The following is a 25,113-nucleotide window of genomic DNA, read 5'->3' on the forward strand; positions in this document are numbered from 1 at the left end:
GGGGGCTTACCTGCACAGCCAAAGCCTCCAGTAGACAAATTTGGGTTATCACAGCAAAAGCAGAGAGAGTTTTTAAACCATCACAGTTGAAGAAATTTCATTATAGTCCAAAACCAGCAAGTTCTGTTTGAAGTCCAAGCCCACCTTCTGAAAACCAGGCATTAGTTCATAAAGAAATAGATGACATGTCTTAAAGGAGACAAACTATTAGAATTTTAGTAAGCATGTTAAAAAGAGGAAAATATTACTTAGTGATCAGATCTGATGGCTAAGACAACTAGGCTGATGAAATCCAACCTCATTAAGGCTTCCTTTGTTAAGAATTTTCTGTCAAAAACACTTCTTACCTTCAGTAGGAACTTTGACAAGTTGGTGTATACTCTTTATTTCCCCCACCATCCACACCCTCTCCCCAGCCGATGACACCAGCAACAAAAAAATGTGCCATTGTATTTGGTTATATGGGGGCCCCTTCTATCTCCTTGGCAGACATCTTTTCCACCTTTGTTGTAAACCAGCACAGAACATGTTTTCTGTGTCTGGGCTATGAAGGGTGAGCTTGCAAACACTGTCCTCATAAGGGATTTGAAGCACTTTCACTCTTTTGACCAGCCGCGCACGTTCAAACGTGATCCCAAAGCCACTGACAGTTCCAAATGTTTGGTTCATCAGCACGTCGTTAGCCAAGTCTTCTTCTGGAAGGCATGCTGGAACGTCTTCAGAAACTGTGATAGGTTCCTCTAATTTGAGAAGGGCTATGTCGCTGATGAGAGTTTCTGTACCAAATTCAGCACATGCAATTTCTTTATCTGACCTGTGCATTGCTCTACTTGGCTTTTCCCTTTCTTTGTCCACCATCCCTGTGTCAGATTATTAAAGTAGTTGTTAATAAGACAGTAGCAACAAGTCTAAACTGCATCTCAGTAAAAGAAGGGACCAAAGTTCCTTGCACTTTGTATAGGCATTGTACTGTACAAATAAAACAGACCAGGCCTGTATCCTGACACTGTAGGATCTTATACTTTTTTTGCAGGGGTTTAGAGGGCTGCCAAAATGCCAAGCAAGTAGAAAGTCACAACTTTTCTATCAGAATAATGCTGACAATGAAAGTTTTGATGTAAAGTTTTGGGCTTCATTACAATATTCCCAATGGCACTCTTACGATACACAACCAAAAGCCTCAACACAGAAGAGAAGGATCTTGCCCCTCTCGTTTGTAGAGCAACATAGTAACTCAGACCTAAACAGGAAATAGATATTAATTTTCTTTTAAAACCTCAATATTCTGCATGCAAAAATTTATGAGTTTATATACATTTAGTCTTTCTTAATTTGTATGAAGTCTCTTTGGGAATTAAACGGACAGACAATTGGAGTTTAGGCAAACACAATTTTTGCTTTACAGTTGTAGGCTGAGTATAATTTTTATGACTCAGACACCGTTCTTCAGTGCCTAGAATTTGTGATAAACTACTTTTTCATAAATGATAGCAATACAAAATAAATTGGAGGTTTCAAGTATGGAACGGTCTCAGACAGGGTATTATCTATGTGCTGGCAAAACAGTTATTGCTAACATCTGAATGAGGCATCTGGAATTCTTCAAGGTTTGGCCAACACAGGAAATGGAATGAAGATGTAATGTTAGACCAGTTTAATCACATCAGCTCAACCTTACTTGCCCACATACCTTTCCAATTTATACTTGGCTTCTATCGTATACAAGATGCACTAGGCCAAGCCAAGCCTAAAGAAGCTGACCATTCAACGAAGTTGAATATGTATTTCACTGATAGTCAAGGGACAACATGAGGCACTGAGAAATAACAAGAAGGTAACAAAAACTCTGGCAGAGTTCAGTGTCTTGTATATGGAGACTGGAACATGAGACACTTTCTTATTTTTGTATTAAAGGGCAAAATGAGAAACACTTACCAACAAGAATCCATAAGTCTTTAGACTAGTTAATGCAATGAGCTCCAGAAAGTAAAATACCCTTTCAGAACTATCCCCCCACAAAACCATTCATTGTACTCATCTACTAGTAGGACAGCCTGCAGCAGAGGGGAGAAAGATAAAGCACAGAAACATACGTCCAGAGAAATCCTGGACAGCTAGCTCAGATAGCTGAGCTTCAAGTAGTGTTCTTAAAGTAGACATTCGTTCAGACATGGTGAGAGTTACACAGAGATGCAGCCACCACAGCAGGAAACTTGTCAAGACAGACCTTTTTCCTGGCTTGAAGCAGAGTTTGTGCATTCAGTTATTTTACCAACAGGTTTTGGTTGTTATTTTTTAAATAAAATTTAGCTAATATTGTAATAGCACTGTTCCTACTTGGCTTTTTGTTTTTTGTTTGTTTCACTTTTGTCTTGGCCACACCAGGAACTTAGGCTATTCTTCTGATAACACCATGTTGCAACCTGACTAATGGGGTGGCTGGCAGGGAATGGGCGCTGTGGCTTATCCAACTCTGCGTCCCGTACCTGCAACCCCACTCTCTCCTGCCCTCCCCCCCCCTCAGCATTTGCTTCATGCTGAAATGGAGGCACAACTTCATTCATGGTAGGAGACCTGTGCAGAAACACTCAGAAGAGTGGAACAACCACCCAAAATGACGACACCAGGGAAGACTGTCCCAGATCAAGCTAGGTCCCCTTGGCTAGTGGGGATGGGTACAATGAAGAGTAAATGGCTGCCAGTCCTAGTGAGCAGAGTCAGGGGTTAAACATGTCAGGACAGGGGTGCCTTACCTGCCACAGGGACATGCTGGGTAAACTGCCAGCCTCGCCGGTGACCTCTGGATGGTTGCTTGGGGCCTCGGTGGTTTCCTCATTTCCAGGATGAGCATCTGGACTTGCTGTGGTTCCTGCGACTTTCTCTTGACTGGATTCATGATTTCTCTGAAGCTTATGACACAGGATCTTGACTGCTAAGGCAAAACCAAAACGCTAATGCTTGATGTCTGGACTGGGACTTTGAGGCATGTGTCATGTGCTGAAAGCAAGGCGTTCCTGTCCATAACCCTGAGCAAACAGCTGTGAAGGCTCAGCTGCTGCTAGCAGCTGTCACTTTAGCTACCTTTCTTGCTGATATAAGTGAATTTATAGGATGTCGAGGACCACCGTCTTCCACCTCTGTTGGGGGCAGTGCCTGTGCTGTCCCTGAAGCACCAAGCCAAGTGACATGCAAGGGGTGGTAACTGCCAGCAGAGCAGAAGGAAAGACAGTTGCTGGTGAAAAGAATTTCTATAACCGAAGTGCATTCAACAGAGCTTGTCTGACAGACCCTTTGCTATAAGGGACAGTTTCATGGTCAGAAAAGTAATCTAGCTTCCAGTGTACCTCATGTTGTTCTTCACCACAAAAAAAAAAAAAAAAAAAAAAAAGAATATTCAGACCTGCTGGAATGTGGGTTTTGCAGTCAAAAGCAGCCTTTAGAGTTACAGGTAGGTACCTATAGTGTAGCACAATGGTTTGCAGGGAAACAACCTTCAGGGTATCAGGAAATAAGCTCTTCATGAAAATGAGAGAAAACTTGCTTAACAGCTCAAGCACAACTCCTTGACAGCAGCCTTTTGCAATAAAATTAGATATGCAGGTGTCCTTATCAGGGGTGGCTCTGCTAGATTTTTCAAGACATTAACAAATACTTTCCAAATACAAAAGGATCAGAATGGTTGAAAACTAAAAATCATTTTCCACTTCTAAAACTGCCCCATTTTAAGCAAGTGGGCAAATGGGTTCAGCATTTTTATAGTATTCAGAAGTTAAACATCTTCTATTATTGGCACCATTATTTTCATGTACTTGTTATTAAATCTTCTGTAATTGGGGAACAGAGTAAAGTATTTTGTGTTAGGAATTATAAGCTTATGACAGCAATTTGGTATTAAATTAGAAAGGACATTATAACAAATATAATCAGACAGAAGACTAGACTAAGATTAATAATTGTTAATGTTCACTTTGAATGCAAGAAAAACCGATTAATTTAAATTCGATGTCAGTAGTTATTAATGTCTTCAGGTTACTATATGTTAACTGCAGAAAACCTGCTTTTAGAAGAAAACAGAAAAGCAGGTTGTATTCCTTTTAAATGGAACAGGTGATATTTGAGGGGAAACAAGTGAGATATAACTGCAATCACATTATATCATTACCACTGAAATTATGAGTCCTTGTGAACTGTATATTTTAGAGGGAGAAGTTTCATGGGTTCCTGCTCATTTGGATCTGCAGGTGTCCAGCGCAAGCTGGAGGCCTTGAAAACAGTGATAAATCTAACCCATTCCTTTCTGACAAAATCTCCTAAAGCATGAGAGACCTGTTTCAATCTGTGAGAGAAGAGAAATCAGAGCCCTGTGGTAACACCGTTTTCTCATATGGCTTCATACTTGCTGGGACATGGGTTTTGCAGTCTGCTCTGAGAACGCACTCGCTTGCACAGGACACATCTGTGCACTATTTTTGCCACTGCATATCACTCACAGTTGCACAATTTGTTGTTACTTAAATTATGACCTTTAGCTAAGATCTTAACTTTGTTGGCAACACCTCTAGCAAGTCATGTGAAAAGTGTGAACAGTTAACATCATTCCTTATGCTACAACGGCACTGCAACACACCAGCACTTCCCAAATGTGGTGACGATGCGATGTGTGTCCCATGAAATGAACTTGGAGTGTGGCTTCCTATCTACAGGAACGCAAGCTTTGTTGTCATTGCCCAGGGCATAGCCCAGCACAGGAACATACGACTTCTTCATCTTCATTCAGTTTTGCAGAACTGCTCACAGTTCCCATTGTTGACCTTGCATGCATTTGGTATGACTGCAAAGGAGACAAATATATAGGCAGGTTACAAATTCACAGTGATTTCATAACAGTACAAGCAGCTCATAAAAACCTTGCTTGTAAACATTAGTCAAACTCCCCACCATTTTGGGAAATCCTGTGCAATTCCTGCCGAAGGCTTTAGTAAAAACAACTGTCATGACTGACATTATTTTAAAACTGGTAAGCTGTCAACATTAGGTAGACCACTATTATTCTCCATCTTACACTGTGTTTCCCAGCTATAACTGGCAGCTCATTGAGGGCGAAGGAACGGAGAATCTGTACTTGCTAGAACTGCCATCATACCAAGGCAAAGATGAACATGGGTGTGGGTAAGAGGCTAAAATTAGCAACAACTGAAGTATCAGTAATAGATTAAGTATTGGACTCTTGGTAGACCCTTCCAATATTCCTCTTTCGTCTGTATATGGCTCATACTAATCACCTGAGGTCAGTTCCTGGCATTGCAAGATCGCAGGCAGAATGGGAGAGCTCTTCCCAGAACTAACAGTGGAGAGCAAGGAGAGGTAAACCAGTCCTGAAAGATGCTGTCTGACCTGTTCCTACAGATTCACAATGAGATTCTGCAGCTCACCCACACAGCCTAATGTGCTCCCTAACTAGTCTTACAATGTCTAAAAAGTGTTTCCTAATACCTAAACTGAGTGTCCTTCAGTGTGGTGTGATCCCATTACTTCTTGTCCTAGCTGTTCATCCTAGTGAAAATGGAGACTTCTTGATTTTATGACATATTTTACAAATTTCCCTGGTTATGTACCGTGCAACTGAGGGTGGAAATTTTGGGCTTGTGTTTAAGAAAATTGCCTCCTATTTATGTTGGACCACTGTTGCAGTTTCACAAGATTGTCTTGAACTCTCACTCTCAACGTATAGTAGTCTTTCCAGTCTGGAATGAGCTACAAGCACAGTGAGTAAACAATCTCGTCTGCCTTGCGCATCACTGTGGAAAATATCAAGTATCAGAGGTCCTCAGGCTCACCTATGTAGTGCCCTGTACTTCGTATAATCTTTCAACTGACTAGCACAGTTTCCCAACCAGACAATCACCACGCTTACAGCAGTTTCATTCAGACCAGTGCTTCTCTTTCGGTTACAATAAAAACATTATATAAAGTGATGTTAGAAGCCTCCCTTAATGGAGACACCTGACATATACTGCATCCTTTGCAGCCACCCAGCCTGCTACCCTGTCCTTGGAGGAGATTGATGTGATGTGATTTGTTCCTGAGTAGTGCAACTCGGCAGCTTCATTCCTCCTTGTTGGACACAAGTAATCTGGTATCTTAAGGAATAAAGATTTTTCTTCTCTGTTAGGACTAGACTAAGACTTTCCTTGGTCTCTCTTCCCATAGCCACACACTTAGATCAGCTCTTGATTTTCACGTCATGTTTATCTTACTCTATTTCCTCCTTAGCTTTTCTGGGTTTATGCTAGGATGTTCACAATTCTTTTACAGAAATACAGATTTTTCTATACTTCCTTCTGGACGTCAGGTCATGGGGCTCATGTTTTTAATTAATCCTCCTGTCCTTTCTTGACCTTGGGATAGTTTGGACATATGCCTTAAACACCTTGGGTTTTCCTGGGTTTTTTTAAGTAACAGCCAAATCTTTCTCTCTTTTAAAAATACATTACTTTTATTCTGTTGTTCTTTTTCTTTACTTCCTACATGAGCTCTGTCATTTTACATTTATTTTTATTAAGGTAAACTTCCATCTTTGTATTGTCAGCCACTTCCAGTCTGTTGGTTAAAATCAAATGTAGATTAGTGCACTCCAAATTGCTTTCTACATGTTTGTAAGAGAAAATTTTCCTTGAAGCATCCTGAAGACTCTCAGAGCAACACTTGTGCCACTAAGTACCTTTCCTGCCTCTTCTCTGGCATGTCAAAATCTCCCTCTTACTTCCAGCTCTTGTAATGTGCATGACTCAGGTGTTTGTCCAGTTTTGTCCAATTACTCCTCTAATCACTGAATGACTTTTAGAGCAAAATTAAACAACAAGGCATGTATTGTGCCTGCAGTATGATTCACACACTTACTCTGTAGAGAAGCATCTCAGGCTCCAACGGCAAAGGCAGGTGGGCAGCTTCCTCAAGTGGAGGCGTGATGTTTGTGTTGAGATTTAGACAAGCGGGTGACGGTGTGGGGTTCTGGTTCCCCTCTGCACTGTTAAACATTGTGACGTTCATTTTGTTACGCAATAGCTTATGAATGGATAGTAAGGATTATTTATTAGCACATCTTTTGAGGACATGAAGAATAGCACATTGTTTGTGCTGTCAGTTTGAAAGCCTTGTATACTGATATATTAACTGTGTATTTTACACTGACACAACTCTTTCAGTCCAAAATAGTATTCCCCTAATGACTAAGCCCTGGGTATTACTGCACTGCAACAGACAAATGGGACAATGTGGGTGGGAAAGCAAAGCTACCGGGTTTCCGCTCTTGTCACCCAGGTCCACAAAGCACAAATAATGGCAAATAATTACCTGTGTGGTTTAGGCAAAGCAGCACAAAGCCAAGTTAAAGCAAAGGCTGTACTTGTCCGCACTATCTGAAGAAAAAGGAGGACAATGGGAAGAAGCCACATTATTCTGCAATGACCTGCCATTGCCATCCTCCAAGCTTACTGTGCATCTGCCACCGGTTTCTCTGTAAGGCTCTGGGGCAGCTACTAAATGAGAAAAACTACAGTGCAAAGATCATTAACTCACAAGGAAACAAAACCCCTAAGAGCAAAGCCTGGGCTCAGTGTAAGCACAGGACACTGTTAAAACAAGAAAAACACTGTGCTGCAGCAGTGCCACCCAGCTAGCTTGCAGGTGACTTGTGTTGGCAAAGCCCCTCTCTCCTTCGTGGGCTGCATGGAGCTAAGTTTGCCACTGAGGCTGTGACACCTTAGTATTTCAGACTCCTCAGGAACAAGGGAGCCCATAAACCAAGACATGTTCTGCCTCAGCAGAATAACATGTGGTTGTGTGGTTGAAGTTGGTTATGCTACCAAAACTCCAGACACCAGACCGCCACGTGCTGATTTCTTCTACAGGACCGTGGTCTACTGGCTATCGCCTTTCTCCCTGTCTGCTGCAGGTGGCTCTGCATCTTCAGGAAATATGGACAAAGCTTCCATAAAAGAGCTTTATTAGCCAGGCAGCTGTTGCCCATGCCCCAGGGGAGACAAAGCAACCAGAGCCAGAGCTTTGTTCCTTCCACAAGCTGGGCAGAAGCAGGAAGGAATCTCAGAAGTGCGGAGTAGCTCAGGGCACCAAATTTGCAGAGCTCAGCAAGCATATTGCAAAGGTATTGCCTCCCAGCTCTGGTAGTGCCTTAGGAAGCAAGTAAAGCATGAAGCTAACCAGAACAAGAGAAAACAAGAGGGAAAATTCAGGCTTTTTTTTTTGGGCTAGGCCTATAAGGCAATGCACAAGGTTTTGGTCCCTTTTATTCCAAACCACTGTAGCTTGAAGTGCTTTATCTAGGGTGAAGTTGATTGTCATGCTGGTAGGTGAAGCTTTGGAATCCAGTGGAACTGGTAAGCAGGTACCCTGTACAGATGCAGCAGGCTGGATGGGGCCTCTGGGACACACAGAATACGGTCTCTGTCTCAAGTACCAGGCCAGACCATACTTTCACAAATTCATCAATTTCCACCTCATTCTGGATGGATTTTTTTTTCCCCTGGCTCACACGACTCCATGGGGGACAGCTGCTGACAGGGCCTTGTGGTTTGGGGCCCTGCCTATAGAAGATGATCCTGTCAGGTGAGTCACCTATATCAGGGATCAGCAAAGAGGAAGGAAAACCTTGCTTGTTATTACCGTGCTAGTGCAGGTCACAAATGCATGACCATAACAGTGACCCTTTGCTTGTGTTACTCACCTGGAAGCACAGAAAACAGGGGCTGGCAAGACCTCCAGGATCACCCAGCCCATCTCACAGAGCCAATAAGGGGTCATGTTTACCTCTATTATTCTTGGCATGTTGGCCAAGGCTCCAGCAAAGGATCCTTCTGGGAATTTCCTTCCAGCTGGACACCTCACCTGCAAAAGTGTGTTTTCCTGCTGTATTGTAGGATACCATAAAAAAGGCCAGCTTGTCCACCTCCGTTCCCTACCCTAGAGCAGCCCGCATGGTGCTGCATGCCTGACAGCTAGTTACCTCTACTGCTCTCAAAGACTACCAACTTCAGAGCCTCCATCGTCCCCCAGACAAAATCTATTAGAGGGCTCTGATAGTCACAGAGTTAGATTTTCCCTGAGATCTCCGTGAACCTTTCTTTCTGCACCTGAGATGTGCTATGTATTTTATCTTCATCACCGACATGAAGAGCTGATTAGTCCCTACATCTCTGCAGCACCCTTTTGCACACACATGAAGGCTATAGCTACATTTTCCCTCAGGCTTTCTCTATTTTAGTCTAAAAAAGCCTAATTTTTTTCAAAGCCCAATGCCTCATGCACAAGACTCTCTTAACCAGATACATCATCTTGGACTAGGCCTGAGCCATGTCCTACATTTTAATTCTTCCTATTAATCCTTTCCAAAGCCTCAAAGGGATTGCACTTTTTACTTACCATCATTCCTTTCTTCCCTTTCTTCTAAGGACTGGCTTTTCCTTGAAGGCCAAGGAAGTCTGAACACGAGCTGGTTAGATCATCTCCTTCTGCCATACTTGGTAAATGTCAGCTTTTGCCTAAACCAGCAGCATTTGCCTGCTCTGAGGAGTTTTGGTATTTTAAAACCCATCAGTTTACACAGCAGCTGTGTGCTGTACCTCTTGCCTGGATTTTACGATCTGTTCAAATTTTGCTATGTGAAATTACCCCAAAACAATTAGTCTACATAAAAAAGTATGCTTTATTTCTTTATTTTCTTTCAGGCCCTAGAGTTAGTTATGGGCTTTAGTAGGAGGCCAAGGTGCAAGCAGAGATTTCACTCGTCCTCTCAGTATGGCAGAGGCAGTTACAGACCAAGGGAATGAATATAAAGCCCTTGAGCCTCGGGCACTATACATGTCATGGCACAGGATGAAAGGCTGTCTGGAACCAGTTTCATTTGTAAAAGTCAACTGCGAAGCCCAAGGACAAAGCCTCTCATACTCTACAGCAATAATGACACTGCTCTTCTAAGCACAGTCATGTTGTACACAAGCATGGACTTTCATCACCCTCTTTCACGCTCATCTGTTAAACTAGCTCTGTGCCTGCTCTCAAGGTGCTACTTGGCTTGACAAGGATGTACATATACACCAGCTAGTAAAACCCAGCTACTGCCACCATTGCCAGAGGGCGGTCCTCCCCTCAGCCACAACAACACCTTATACAGTCCAGTCCGAGTTTCACTTCAGTCCTCAGGTGTCACTAAAGTAGAAGAATGCCCTTAGCACCAGGGTTTGGGTAGCACCTAGGCCTGAGGTTGTCCCTTTGAGGAGGGATGTTTCACCCTGATGGAGCACAGGGCAGGCTACCCATGGGACAAGGGATTTGAACAGGAATCCAGCGGACGGAAGTCAGGGAGCAAACATTGCCGAACAAACATTGAAGTAAACCTGCCAAGGGTTTATACAGGTGGAGCTGGGGTTACTGACATGCAGTCTTTCCTGCCCACATTTACTGCTGACTGCAGCAATACCTTGTTGTTGTACAGAGTTGTATTTCTAGTTTTTCAGCCTGCTTTGCTCACATCACCTGCTATGAAACTAGCCAGTACTACAAAGCTAGCCAGTACCAGCTCAAACCCTAAGAGGTAAATAGCATGTGTCTGGTGAAGTTGTGTACCTCAGACAACAGGGGAGCGTAAGAGATTGGAGGAGCCTTGGAAAGGCCATCAGGACGGTTCAGGGCCTAGAGCACATGATGTATAATAACAGGCTGAGGGGTCTGGGTGTGTTCAGCCAGGGAGAGCTGGGGTATCTAACTGCAGTCTTCCACTGCCTAAATGGGGGTTAAAGTGAGGGCAGGGCCAAATATTTCCCAGAGGTGCCCATAGAAAGAAGATGAGGCAGCAGTCAGAGTTTGCAACATGGAAAATTCCAGCTGGACATGCAGAAATTTTAGCCATGGGAGTGCTAGAACACAAGAACAGGTTGCCCAGAGGCTAACAAAATCTCTGCCTCTGAAGTTTTTCAAAACTTCTCTGCACTGGACCCTGCACAACCTGCTCTAACTTTGACGCTAGCCCTGCTTTGAGTATGTGGTTGGATCACATCACTTTCATCTGTCCCTTCCATTGGAAATTTTTCCATGATTTCTGTAACTAGGACTGAAGCTGAGGAGGTTTAAAGAAGAACATATGGAGCAACACTACTCCATATACAAAAAACATTAGAGTGCAGAGCTTCTGCCTGGAGACCTTACAGCCCAGATCAGATCATAGTATCTGAACAGCCTATGTGTAGGAAATCACTGGCTAAGTTTGTCTCTTCCTAAGAAAATTAGTACCTTGGCATCTAACTTGCCATTTATGAACCTCTAGGCCTGTGAAAGTCTTTTAATTACCCCCCTCCATTCTCTGCCTCCTCATCAGCTTTGACATGAGGTAGGTGAAGTGTCACACGTATTTTTTCAGGGACATTCACTCTTTTTTCACTCTCAAATGAGATTTTGTCTTCATATATTTGTAAGCTGAATGGAGAGAATAAAGGAAAAAAAAGCAACAAAAAAGAAAGAAAGTTTTATTTCAAATGCTGGTGTACATCAATATTGCACCTTACAGAAACACCTAGAAAAAGTACACATGCAAGGAGCTTTCTGATCCTCAGCCATACACAATCCAGAATATGAAATAGAAAACAGTGAACATGCACATATTTTTTTTTTCTGATGAACAGACTAAAGTGAAGTACAATCTTTATAAAGCAAAACCCCATATTAATTAGCTGCTGTGACCTAAGCAGGCAATTTTGTGGCACACGCGGTTACTTAGCATCACATGTTAAATACTTACTTGTGTCTCAGCTTTTACCAAGCAAGCTTCCCTGCTCCCTTAATCTTCTAAATACATCTGCAGGTAGAAGCTAAACAGCTCTAGTAATAACAAACTCCCTACTGAGCCAGCTGGCTGCAATATGAGGATTAACTGAAGTCCTGTCCTTCTCACTTTCATCATGATTAATGGAGGCTCATATTTTGTCCAGAAGCCTCTGATAGAAGCACTTGGGCAAAAAGACAGGAACCAAAATGGCAATATAAAAATAACCAAACAAGCAAACGACAGACCCCACTGAGCAGCCATTTTGTTTGGGGAAAGCCCCTCATTGTACCAATTCAAAATAACACCAGCAGTCCACATATACATGCTTAAAGCCAGGAATAAACCAAAAAGAAGCAGCACTGTAACTTTAAGCAATCAGCTCTCAAAACAAGTTTAGCAGATGTGGCTAAAAAAAAAAAAACAAGAATGAAGCTTCCATTACAGAAACTACACCTTGTTAGCTAACAGAAGGATCAAGAGCCACACCACTACAAATTTTGTCTCATGACCGTTCTTACCCATCGTAAGAACCTGGACAGTTTGGTATAGACACCATATTTGCCTTTCTTTGCACATCCTTCTCCCCAGCTAACGATTCCAGTAACAAAATAAGTATCCTTATAGCTGGTTACATGGGGGCCTCCACTGTCTCCTTGACAAGCATCTTTTTGCTCTGTTTCATAACCAGCACAGAACATGTTTTCTGTTATCACAAAGTTAGTGGATTGCTTGCAAGTGTTCCTATCAACATAGGGGACTTGAAGCACTTTCAGTTTTTTGGATAGTCGTCCACCTTCAAATTCACGCCCAAAGCCACTAACCATCCCAGATCTTTGGTTCATCAGAACTTCATTAGCAAAGTCTGCTTCAGGAAGGCATGCTGCGACAACGTAGTCAGAAAATATTATAGGTTCCTTCAGCTTTATTAAGGCTATGTCATTATCGTAAGTCTCAGCAACGTATTTAGAGTGAACAAGTATTTTGTCCACGGTATGCATCGTTTCAGACAGTTCTTTCTTTTCTCTGTCCACTTCACCTGTACAAGATTATTAAAAGGGCCATTAATACAGAGACAGCATAAGAAATTAAGAACAACCTTGATGAAGGAAGACAGCAGTATACCTGTTCCTAACACTTTACCTAAGCCTTTATACCATACAAGTAAACTGCAAAAATGTATTGCAATATTCATTAGCAGCACCTGGGTCAGTTTCAGTTCCGAGCTTTTGTCTATGGAGATTTTTGTACCAGTTTACATAAAGGCATAAACCAATTCAGCTAAATCAATGCAACTTTGGGTGCAAGCTCCTACAGGAGCTTGAGCCTGGCTTGTACCAGGGAGGAGAAACTGGTCTGGGTCAAGGCTAAGAAAGTACAAATATAAAGTTGTGTTGATCTAGTATCATGCCTCAGAAGTGAAGCAGTCATAATTTGAGTTCATTTCTTCTTCCTCTAGTCAATGTGTCATAGCCTTCCTGAACGTTCCTGCAGAAACAAATCTATATGCTGCAGATGCGCCAGGTATGATAAGCTTTCTGAAGAAGCACTACTCTGATGAACACAATGCTAGACAATGCTTCCAGAACCTTTGTTCTTAATCACTTCCAACTAGCTGGCAAAGAAGAAAGGGATGCATCTTTATCACCTTCCACATCAGCTGCTCCTGTTTTTACCAAGCAGGATTCCCACAATAACAAGAAATTACGAAAAGCAAAACAACAACAAAAAAGTAACAAACAAACAAAGTAATATGAATATATGTCACATGAGATTTAGAGCACAGAGGATTAGCCTGCAACATATGCTCAAACAGCAGAGGAGTAAAATAAACACTTACCAACAACAACTTTGATTTCTTTAGATTGGTTCATGCAATGAGCTGCAGTAAGTATAAAATTTTCATTCAAAATAGTTCCACCACAAAACTCTTCCCCTTTCTCATCTAACAGAACAGCCTGCGAAGGAAAAAATTAAGTGCAGATTACAAAGACCAGGTAATTGATTTCTCTGCACACTGCATATATGCTTATTACTACAACACGTATTACTCTGCAGATCTCTCCTAATGCGTTCACACACACATATGCTACGGATCGACATGTACTGCTACAGAGTCTCAACTGTCTTTACATGAAGTAGATGTTCGGCTTCTGTGTTACCTCACTCACAGTGTTTAGTAATGTCTTTTAGGAACAAGACACTGACTGACTGAGCAGGGAGAATGCAGCCCCCAAATCACCCCATCCCTTGGATTTATCACCCCAAAGAATTCCTGTCCAAGTTCTGTTCCCATCTGACCCCCACAGTTAGCGTCATAAAGACGGGAACTCATTTTGGCTGGTGCAAACCTAAGAGGAAAACTTAGATATTAAAGCATATTTGTAAAGCAATTGCATGCTTTATCTGACATGCTCTCAGGTGTACTACCTAAATGGACCGCTATCAGGAGGAACTGGAATATTCCTGCAAAAATGACACTGGTAGGCCAGCACGACTCAACAGCCCTCTCTGGGGACAGGTTAAGCAGCACCACCTAAAACTGCACAAAGCCTTTATTTTGAAATTTAAGGCTGCAGTTTGCAGAACAGCACATCTAAGTGCCTAGGTTCACAGAATTCAGCTACCTCCAGCTACAAGTGGTGTGCTACATGGGTAACATTCAGAAGGCAACCAGGTTAAATGAACAATTGCACACTTTCCCCCAGAAACACATCCTGCTAAGATGCAGAGCACAAACACCAGACCTACCTGCCATGGACATTCACCAAGAAGACACTCATCACCACCTACTATCCTGACATTGAAATATGGAGTCTTGCTACTGGTTTGATTGCCAGGACTGAGGGTTGAGGTTTCTGTGGTAGTAACAATGTCCTCCTCCAAAGTTGTTCCATTTGTGGGAGGGTCATCTTGATCACTAATTACATTGCTCGTATCAGCAAGTGAAATAACCGACCTTTTATTTCTTTTCACATGAACTTTTCCACAAGGATACTTTACTGTAAAGACAAGGATGTTAAAATTAGAGAAAGACAGAAACACCAGCACAAGAGGAAACTCCTTGACAACACCATTTCACAATAAATCAGTTAATGCACCTGTCCTGCTTTCAAAACACTAGCAAAACCTTGGCAGATGCAACAAAGACGGAAGACCAGATGGTTTGAAAAATGAAAGGCATTTTGTAGTCCTAAAACTTGTCCATAGGTTCAGTCCCAGACAGTGCTTTTAAAGTATTTAAAATTTAAAACATCATCTTCAATTGTTTACATTGCTATATTCATGTACTTGCTCTTACTAAAACCATCTTAATTAGGAAACTGAGTGAAATGCTTTATTTCAGGGATAATATGGCTCATGACAGAAACTTATTATTAGTTATAAAGAATACAAAAAACAACACCATGAATATATGGTTGACTTATCCCTCCCCCCCCAGGTTTGTTGAAACACAACAAAAGTGTACAAATGTAAATAGCACTAATCATAATTATTTAATGTCATCAGTTACTATTTGATTAGGTGAACTGAAATTTAAAGTAGAAAAGTTTTGGTGAGCTGCTATTTTATATGGAGTGTAACTTTCTAAGTAAATGAGATACCACTGCAATTGCTCTTCTCCTGTCAACAGCGGAGTTTACTCAGGTAATTCTGTGAGAGCCACCTTGCAAAGGGTTCCAAATCAGCCAGATTTTGGTAACCCCATCTCATCACCTCACACATGGAAGGCTTTGGAAATACAAATCAGTTGGCCTCAGTGTTAAATCTATGTCGTGTAGGATACTGATGGTTTAAAAGACATTCTCTAACTGTGAAACCGGTCTCACCACCACTGCTATTAGTTTATTATGTGGCTTCATACCTGATGAAACACAGTGTTTGCCATCCTCTGCTAGAACATACCCTTTTGCACAGGAACACACAACATCCTTCTGTGCACTTTTTTTGATGCTGCAGAACTGCTCACAGTCACCATTGTTTATTTTGCAGTACTTTGGTATGACTATAAAAGAGAGAAGTTTGGAGAAAAACTGTAAATTAACACTGATTACACAGAAGATCTCGAAGTTCACCAAATGAAACTGCACTCTTTAAACAGGATCTGTATCTCCACTTGTAAAACACCTGAAGCACATCTTAGTAACAACATGAGTGGCTAAGATTAGCTTATGCCTTACAAAGCAGTCACATCCACCGCATGAAATGTGGTTGCCAAGTCTAAGTGGGCCCAGTGGCCATGCCATAGTGAGCTTACAAAAGCAAAAGCAAAATGACAGTGGGAGAATGAATAAAACACTAACAGAGGAGTCCAGATATTGGTAAATCCTCACACAATTCCTCCCTCTTGCTTTAAGAAGCTCAGCTCCTCATCACTCCCCTCAGTCCTGCGTCTGAACTTCAGGTCCACACCCTCCTACTCTGGGTTCACCACTCTTACTTCCTGACCACCGATACATGCTCCAAAGACATTATTAGGGTAGTAGTCATATGTCACAGAAGTAAGACTCAAGAAAGATTTATATGCAAAAAATGATTCTTTGCAAGGCTGAAAAAGCCTGCATTCTCTGCCAAAATCTGTTTTCTTTGGTTCTTCCCTGCTGTGAGCTGAGCAGGGAGGTTGTACTTCTGTACTTGTAGTAAAGGCTCTTTCATATCAGTTACAAGAATCCTACGCTTCTTAGTTTTACCGTCATGTTTTGGGGATTCAAGCTCATGTAAAGAGGCACTATCATAATTAGGAGGGCTTTCTTTGGAGTAAGTGTAACTTTGGAGCATTCACAGTTGGACAGGGCTCTGAGCAACCTGAGCTGAAGATGTCCCTTCTCATTGCGGGGGGGTTGGGCTAGATCACCTTCAAAGGTCTCTTCCAACACAAACTATTCTATGATTCTAACACTACCCAGCTGTAGAGCCACCAAGGCTTTGTGTTTCTGGCACTGTCCTCCAACTCATTGTTGACTGCCATTCTGTTCTATGTGTTTTACCCAGAGGCAAATAATGCTCATTAAGAAGGAGTTAACTCTATATTTCAGATCCCTGGGAAATTCTCTGCCACAGTTCTCTAAAGCAGAAACCTACCAAATTCACAGTTCTTGCCTTGATAACCATCCAAGCATGAGCAAGTGTAGGAACCAATTCCATCTTTACAATGTCCACCATAGTGACAAGGATTTGAGCTGCACTGGTTCCCATCTACAAAAACAAACCAAAGAAACAAAATATTGTAAGAGCATAGCATTTTCAGTGAACTCTGAAGGGGTGTTAGTTTAATAAGCAATCTTTCATCTTCCCTCTTAAAATGTATGTCCTGTTGAGTTGCCACATTCCAGATGGAAAAAGGAGTATAAATGCAATCATTCCATATCAGCAATGATTCATCTACATAGCCTCAGTTTTCCAATCTGTTTTTAGTGGCTACCGTATGACAGTGTATATGCAAGCCTTTTTTTGTTGGAAGATGAAGTAACACTTCATGGTCAGAATATACACATCATTTACAGTGAAGGCTGTAAAAGCATACAGGACATTTCCACACTTGCAACTGCTGTCTGAAGATATTAACCTTTTGGCTTCTTGCATTTCTCTACAATTTCTGCGTAATGGCAACTCAACTTTTATTTCCTTAAATGTCATCTCATCCCTTGTGCATGTCTTTTGCATGCAGTGCTGTTCATTTAAAGACACAGACACCAGCATCTTAATCAGAAGACTAAAATACAAACAAAAAAAATGCTTTAAAAGCCCTGCAAAATCTGCATGTGCAAGCCAAATTCCTGTTTTGTGCTGCTTACGGTACCGAAATTGTCCTGTTGTATCCATTCTGGTATGAGTTTGAGCTTCAGAAAATTACCTCTTACCTCACATGCCCCACACCTACGCTGGGATCTCCCACGCTTGAAAGGTAGTTCTGCAGCCTTTCTTCCTTTCTGCGACCTGGGCACAACTGGCTGACATGACTCCAGGGCCCCAGCCACATGAATCTCTCAGACTCTGTTACACATAGGACAGTGAGGCTGCACTGCATTTGGAGATGTGTTCCATGTAGCATCCCTTTCTCCCACCCCCATAAAGGTATCTCACTCCTGCACTGCTGCTCGCTGACACAGTCTCTTCTACCTAGTGGCCTGCTGTAACAAATGTATTCCCCCATCACGTGGCCTTGCTGGGCTCTTCTGCGCTGTTTGATAAGAAAAGCAGGATATCCGGAGAACTGGCACTTGCTTAATAAAAATTTGTTGCTTTAGATACATGCTTTTCAAATTTCTGTGTCTTACCACCTGTTCTGGCCGTTTGGAGCAGCTGGAAGAACAGCAATGCCCACAGAGGAGATGAAATGCAAGAAGCTGCTCATGCTACAGATCCAGCTTGACACTGGTATGGCAGCTCTGGCCTGCGACCTCATGTGCTGCAGCTTTATCTGTCACAGGCAACATCTGCTGGGCTTTGTGTACTGCCCCCATGCCTCAACATCCCTTCTGTACCTGCACTGGCCAAAACCAACAGCACACCAAACGCTGCGTCTGTGTCGTCCACCACAGAGGCACTGAAGACTGATGTCCAGCCTCAACAGAAGGAAGGCAAGACAACAATTTACCAAAAGAAAGACAGACTCCAGGCCTGCAGCGCATCCCCTGGTTTCTGCCTCCTCTGCAGTGCCAGAGCACTCCATTCTGCAGTGGTCTTAGCTAAGCAGCATCCTACTGTTAGAAACCGTACTTGTTTAGATTTTCCCTACGCTGTAGCTGCTGCTGTGGTAATGAGTTTTATATCAATATTGCACAAAAGCATTGCAGAATCCCCTACTAAAAACAGAAGCAAGAATTAATTGTTCTAGTAACTTGGCTGAGAGTAGCTGTGGTTTTCAGTTCTTCTGAGCACCAGTAGAGCATTCGTGGACTGTGGTTTAAAATGTATGAAATTGGCATTTCCTCTAAGAGCACTGGCACTGATGTTCCACTACTTGTATTCTCTTGAGAAAATGGTTTGAAATTTTCCACTCTTGTTCACTGCAACACTGACGCAGGCTTTGCTTGAAATTTCAGCCTGTAGGTTGCAGAGTTCATCCCCTGCTTAGAGGATTGTGAAAGTCTGCATCTTCTTCATGGCAACTGTCTTCAATTTTCTGCAGACTCCAAAAGACAAAGCTGAGCTGTGTGGTCAACATTTTTGAGGTACTCCTCCTAACATGCAAGCTGGGCACATACTTTCAGGAGAACATGTAACCAAACACCAATACATTAAAAATCTGTCCCTGCATAGGGATTATGAATGCTGGGACCCTAATAAATACAACTCAGACCTTTATTAAACAACAGAAAAGACTGATGGGTAGTATCTGCTAATCTATTGGCATGTCCTCCTTGAATGCCAAACAGTTCTGTAGAAAACACATCCCACAAAATGCTCTATAATACAGGAATCAACAACACTCTGGCACGGAAGGTGACACGAAACTTGCAAGCGACTGGGCGATACAGTTTAATAACCTTGTGTTGGCTATGACATTTAAGTGCCACCCTCATCTACGACTCTTTGCACCTGGAATTCCCCCATCCTGGGCTGCCCCTCTGGAGGACAAGTGACCAGCAGAGTCACAGACCCAGTTTCTGCTTCTCACTGCCCTTTGAGTGCAAACGGCCACTATTCTTTTTTCGAGAGGACAAAGATCATCCCAGAAATTGAAGGCAGCTGAACCCTGCCTTTGACTGAAGTGACTGGGTTCAAGCAACAGCAAGGCAGTAAATCAGATTCCTTCTTCAACGGAAACACAATGTGAGGGTGTCCCACCACAGAAAGAGAGGAAGCAAGGGAGCAGGAAGTGGTTACTTAAGAGGTGCATCCTTTTTAACCTTGCAGTAAGAAAGCTTAATTCTCTGAACAAATGCAGAGTGTTTCTTACCTACATAGACGTTCCAGAATTCCTCCTTCAGGTAGGTACAGGAAAAGATGAATAAAAGGAGACAAAAAGAGTTAGGTGAGAATTACTGAATTCTTCACAAGAATATTAGAGCTTTCATACAGAGGACACTTGCAGCTATCAACTATTAAAACAGATATTTAAGTTACACAGTTCCCTGCAGCCTGCTATTACCATTTAATAAATTAAAACCATATCATCCATCTATAGTGCCCAGCTCTACAGAAACAAGTCTCATGAATTTTTTCAAAAGTATCTAAAATGCCTTAGATTTCCTAATGTGACTCATTCAGCATAAGGCACTTTATTTCTTGCATAACGGAATCTTTCTATCAGTTTTGACTAAATTTACTTTGCCAAATTGTCAGTCTTCAGACAACCCCCCACCCCCACCAATCAGGACCTCAGAAATGCCGATTTAAAAATATGTTGTCCTATTTGTGTTCTTCTTTCCCTCTGCACTGAGGACTCCAGGTATGCTGTCTGTCCAAGACAGTCCTTTTCAATGACATCTGGTCACCAGCCAGAACAGGTTGTGCTGGTTCTGCTATAGATCAGCCAACCTTCATGCTCTGAAGCACCCTGGCGATGCACCCATAACGCCCCACCCAGGCCATCTCAGGGCCCCTCCATGAACATTCTGTCCTTCAAGTAATGCTGAAGTGAAATGAATCTGGCCTTAACTCCAGTTTCAGGGGTGTTCTTAACAGCCACGTAGCTACAGCTGATATTCCCAATCCCCTCCCTCTTCCCCGCCAAGTCACTTTGAGTTTTCAAATATCACCTTTTCTACTAAACCCAGTCCTCATTGTTGCCCCATCTCTTTAACTCTCCCTTGAGCTTGGGAACAGATCACACTTCTGTCTAATGTTAAGCAGCCATCAGGGTAGGGAAGGTGATACAAGAGGCACACGTACAAACTTCATTCCATGTGGGCAATTCAACATTAAAGAATATAAGAACTGTCCACAGTACACATTCTGTCAGTTCAGATACTGAAAAAGAGAGCCACAAAATGATAAGCACTGCAAAGTTCCTTGAGAGAAGTTTGGCAAAATTCTCCCGTGAAGTTCCATGTCAACATTTGCCTTCTCAACCTTCCCGTGGACTCTCCACCTAAGAACTCCTGAACTAGTCCTGACTCTCAGCTATGCCACCCAGACAGGGTGAACATATTTCTAACAGGTAGTATCAAATCATTTAAAGGTCAAATACGTCATGATGGCAATTAAACAGATCAGAACAGGTAAAAGAATGGAGGCTTTAACAGGGGCTGGCCTTGCAAGAGCTAAATTAAGACTGTTACTGTACAGTTATGCCTTAGCAATTCCAACCACAGTCAAAACCGCTATTTATTCTTTGTGTTAAATGATCAAGGGCAACTTGTCAGTTCTGATGCCCAGCTCAAAAGACCTTAATATGATTTTGTAAACATGAAATATATGGATCTATGTTTCATGTTAGCTCATGCTTACAGTTTTCTCCAGGTCTTCAAAGGCTTCTCTTGCTTCTTCTTTTGAGCAGCGCTCCTCATTGCATTCTCTTTCAATATTCCCTTTCTTAAGTTCCTCCAAAAAGGAGTTAGCACGTTTTGTTCTTTCCAAGAACTTTTCGGCATTTTCTTTCTTCATGAATACTAGACAATAATGATACAGGTGGCAGGTAACATTTGGTGGTGGTGAAGAGTCAGCAGAAATAAGTGAAGTGGAAACAAACCCAAAACATACCCTCTCAGCACTCTACCCGTAAGCAATATTACCTGTGAGGTCAGTCCTCACACAGACTGATACATCTCAGGATCTCTCAGAGGAGTCTCTCTCTGTCAATCACTGACTCCAGGACAAAGTGTAGGCGCCCAAAATTCTCTCCTACTGTTTTTAGTCTTGAAAATAAGAACGTGCATGTTGCTGCTGAGGGCTTATATTTCTGTTGCTCCTGCTGAAAATGCCGGTCTTAATCAGAATTACTTTCTCTGAAGGCCAGGGTGACAGCATTCCTTGATTTGGTTTTAAAGCTGACAACCAGCCAACACCACCAGCTGCTCCAGGTGCTTGCAGTGCAGCAACTAAATGCCACACAAACTCAAGATGCAGTAACGTGTCTACTGGCAGGTGGGAAAATGCTGTTTCACAGTCCCCCATGTACGAGTCCTACTGCCCTTCAGCACTCCAAATCCCACTGTGCAGCCCTGGGGTCTACCCTCCCTCTTAACATCTCTTCCCAATTGGCTGTAGAAATGTTCTGCCTTACTGATATGTGTGCAGGTAGAGCTAAGGCAGCTGCGCTCTAAGATTTAACGAAGAGCAGAAGTAAACGAGCATCAGCTTTAGCAGGAAAGTACAGCCTGAGGTCAGTTTGCTGGGTTGTTTTATTTTTTAAAAGCTTGGTGTCACAGAAGCGTGAGACCCGCTGCCTTCAAGTTCAAGATGCAGGTAGCTGTTGATTTAAACTGAAGGATCAGAGGCATTAAACTCAGCTCAGCCACTTGGCTGTGTGAACAGCAGTGTTACTCTCCAGCGACTTGTGTACACTTTACCAGATAGGAAAAGCAGAAACAACACCAGTATATTGCCAATTACCCTGTAAAAAGCATATGCTCTAGGAAAGTTTGCAGAATCTGGAAACTGGCATTTAATTATCTTCTGAACACTTGGGATTTAAAGCGAAAAAATACTTTCCCATCACATACTGGAGTGTGGAAGACAGTGCTTGCAGTTGGGACTTCAAGGCCAATGGCTCACACTCAGTGGGCAACTCGCACGTACCTTCTGGAGCATTCTTCATGCACTCAGCAATACCTAAACTAGCTGATAGTAACCATATACCTTAATATCACCTGAGCAAACACAGTGGGGACTTGCACTGCTTTCACTGAAATTGGTGTATCGCAACAGGGAGCTATTTATACTATACAAATTATATTATATAAAATATATTATAAATATACTATATTAATATAAATACTATTTATATTAATCGACCCCAATTAGCCCACGAGTACTTTGGAGCCCTGCTTATTCTGAAAGGCTCCGCGCAAGGAAGGCTTACAGAAAGTGCTTGTAATGTCTAGCTCAGCAACTGTTAGTTCATTCACCCACTATCTTATTTGCCCTTAAATCCCCCTCTGCAGTGACAGGAAAGTGACAGGACGCAGCCAGTGGGGTTATCGCCTTTATATTCCTTTGCCTCCACATCACCCGTGTAACAGGATGTTTTTGTAAACTTGAACTAGCCAATTAGTCTTCTGAGGCTGGTCGTTCTCTTTCCCAAGCTTTCCATCACGCTTCCTTCTTTGAAGGCATCAAGGAGCAACACGCATTGGTCAACTGAAGCAGGATGTTCCAGAAACGTGCGGAGAACCTCGTTTTAAAGCCTAAGCAGGCTGACTCACTCAAGGAAGAGTTAACAACAACTTTTCAAAAGCCACTTGCTGATGCTGCTCTGGACCTTGGTGTTGACCCTGGTGGCGCAAACAGAGGGCAGCGGGACGCACCCCAGCCTCTCCACGGCCAAGTGCAGCCAACCGAGCTCCGGCCAGGCTTCCCCTCATGGGACGCTGGCACTGAGGGCTGCTGTCCCCCCGGGGTGCGAAAACGGGAAGGGCCACCAATCCCATTTTATAGGGGGGAAACGGGAAGGCACAGCAAAATGGGAAAGGCCACAGGAGACGGTGGCGGGACAGGGCACCCCTGGGGCTCAGGCACCCCGAGGTGCCCCCTGGCAGCTCCCTGTCCCCGAGGCGGAGCTCGCCCGTCTTTCGGCGGGGTGCAGGGGCTGGAGCGGCACAGGTGCAGACGAGCCCTTTGCCGGCTGGGAAACCGAGCCCCCCTCCCCGGGGAAGATGAGCCCTGGGGGCTGCCGTCCCCACGGCCCAGCCGCCTCCCTCGGCGGGGACGGCGAGCCTGTACCCCCTCTCACGCAACGGGGCCGGGAGCCACCGCCTCCCGCGTTTCCCCGGCAGCCCCTCCAAAGGCTGTGAGGAGGGACCCCACCACCACCACCACCACCCCCCCGCCGAAAAAAATAATAATAAAAAAGGTGCCGCCTTACCGCCTCCTTCAGCCCGCAGCTCGCCCGCCAGCGCCGCGCAGAGCAGGAGCAGCAGCGGGCGGCCGGCCATGGTGGCGCGGGGACCCGCGCTGCTGCCGGCCCGGCGGGACCGGCCCGGGCGGGGCGGGACGGACGGGACGGACGGGACGGGACGGGACGGGACGGACGGGAGCCGAAGCCTTCGCCCCTCCGGTCGCGGAGAGACTGAAGCGGCGTTGCTTCACCCTGCCCCGAAATAGCGGAAGCGCCGGGGAAAGGGGAAAGCTGCTGCGGGATCTCCCAGCCGGGGGGGGCGGCCTGATGTTGAGGCTCTTCTTCTTACTTTTTTTTTTTTCTCTTTTCTTTATAACCCGAAGAAGCCAGCTCTTTTTAATTGTACCTGTTATTTGTGGGGGAAGGGACGTGAATCGTCACTTTAATAAGGGAGCGCCGGCCGAGGCCCGGCACTGGCAGGTGTGAGGCCGAGCGGGGGCAAAGCCGGGGCTCCCGCCCCAAAACACCCGCCGCCCTTGGCAGCTCCCACCCGCGTTTCCCACATCCCAACACCACAGCCTGATGGCTCCCTGCTTTCGCCACCCAGGGCCCCGTGACCTTGGCCTGGCGCTCGCCGGGAGCTGGCCTTCATCTCCCCTTTTTTGGGGGGTTTTCCCTCGGTTATGCCCGGTGAGGTCACTTTTTGCTGTGAAGGCCATGTCTTTGGTGGTCCCAGAGCCTGCCGTTGCATCTCCTTCATCTTCTTGCCTTCTTTAAACAGGCTGTTGTATTAAAAATATGCCTAAAACCCAGCGCTGCCCTGAAAAAGTCAACTTTGTCTTTTGACTTGAAAAAGTACTGCTTGTTTCCTTTCAGCAGTTTACTCTTTTTCTGCAAGATATGATTTGCTCATAAATGTCAATATTGACACTGGAATGTTACAGAGAACAAATCATCCTATGGAGCATGGAAAACCCAAAACGGTTCAAGCCTGAGGAGTCTAGGGGGATGATTTTGCAATGCTGAGTGCCTCATCTCAGTGAAAATAAGGTTTTCTTTGCTGGTCACTGCTCCTAATCACCTTCCACCCTGGAAATATATTCTGCTGGCATATATGCTTTCCTTTTAGGAGTAATGAGGACCTCTGGGGTGTGTTTTCATACTGTAAGACCTCTTGTTTCTCAGATATCTGGAATTTGCTGCTTTTCCCAGTTCACTCCTTAAATAAGCAGTATACCAGTCTTCTATGTTGGAAAGCAGGTTATAGGATGTTCAGTATTGCATGGTATATGCACCGTGTAATGTCAATGTTTTCCCCTAATAACAGAGTATGGTC

The 25,113-nt window shown here is 43.7% G+C and overlaps 1 protein-coding gene and 1 pseudogene across 1 annotated transcript; both read right to left on the bottom strand.

Annotated features, from left to right (window-relative positions):
• Positions 1 to 376: 376 nt before the first annotated feature.
• On the bottom strand, positions 377 to 7,481 carry LOC135316981 (coagulation factor X-like; annotated as a pseudogene).
• A 4,040-nt stretch (positions 7,482 to 11,521) lies between these two features.
• Positions 11,522 to 24,142, bottom strand: LOC104049031 (coagulation factor X). Its single transcript, XM_064440164.1, has 8 exons — positions 23,805 to 24,142; positions 21,230 to 21,390; positions 19,737 to 19,761; positions 16,916 to 17,029; positions 15,699 to 15,839; positions 14,585 to 14,835; positions 13,674 to 13,791; positions 11,522 to 12,872 (listed from the first exon to the last, which is right to left on the bottom strand). Exons 1-8 carry the CDS (start codon positions 23,872 to 23,874, stop codon positions 12,325 to 12,327), a joined length of 1,428 nt encoding a protein of 475 aa, XP_064296234.1. The 5' UTR covers positions 23,875 to 24,142; the 3' UTR covers positions 11,522 to 12,324.
• Positions 24,143 to 25,113: the final 971 nt, after the last annotated feature.

This window comes from Phalacrocorax carbo, chromosome 1 (assembly GCF_963921805.1).
Source record: "Phalacrocorax carbo chromosome 1, bPhaCar2.1, whole genome shotgun sequence".
NCBI lineage: Eukaryota > Metazoa > Chordata > Aves > Suliformes > Phalacrocoracidae > Phalacrocorax > Phalacrocorax carbo.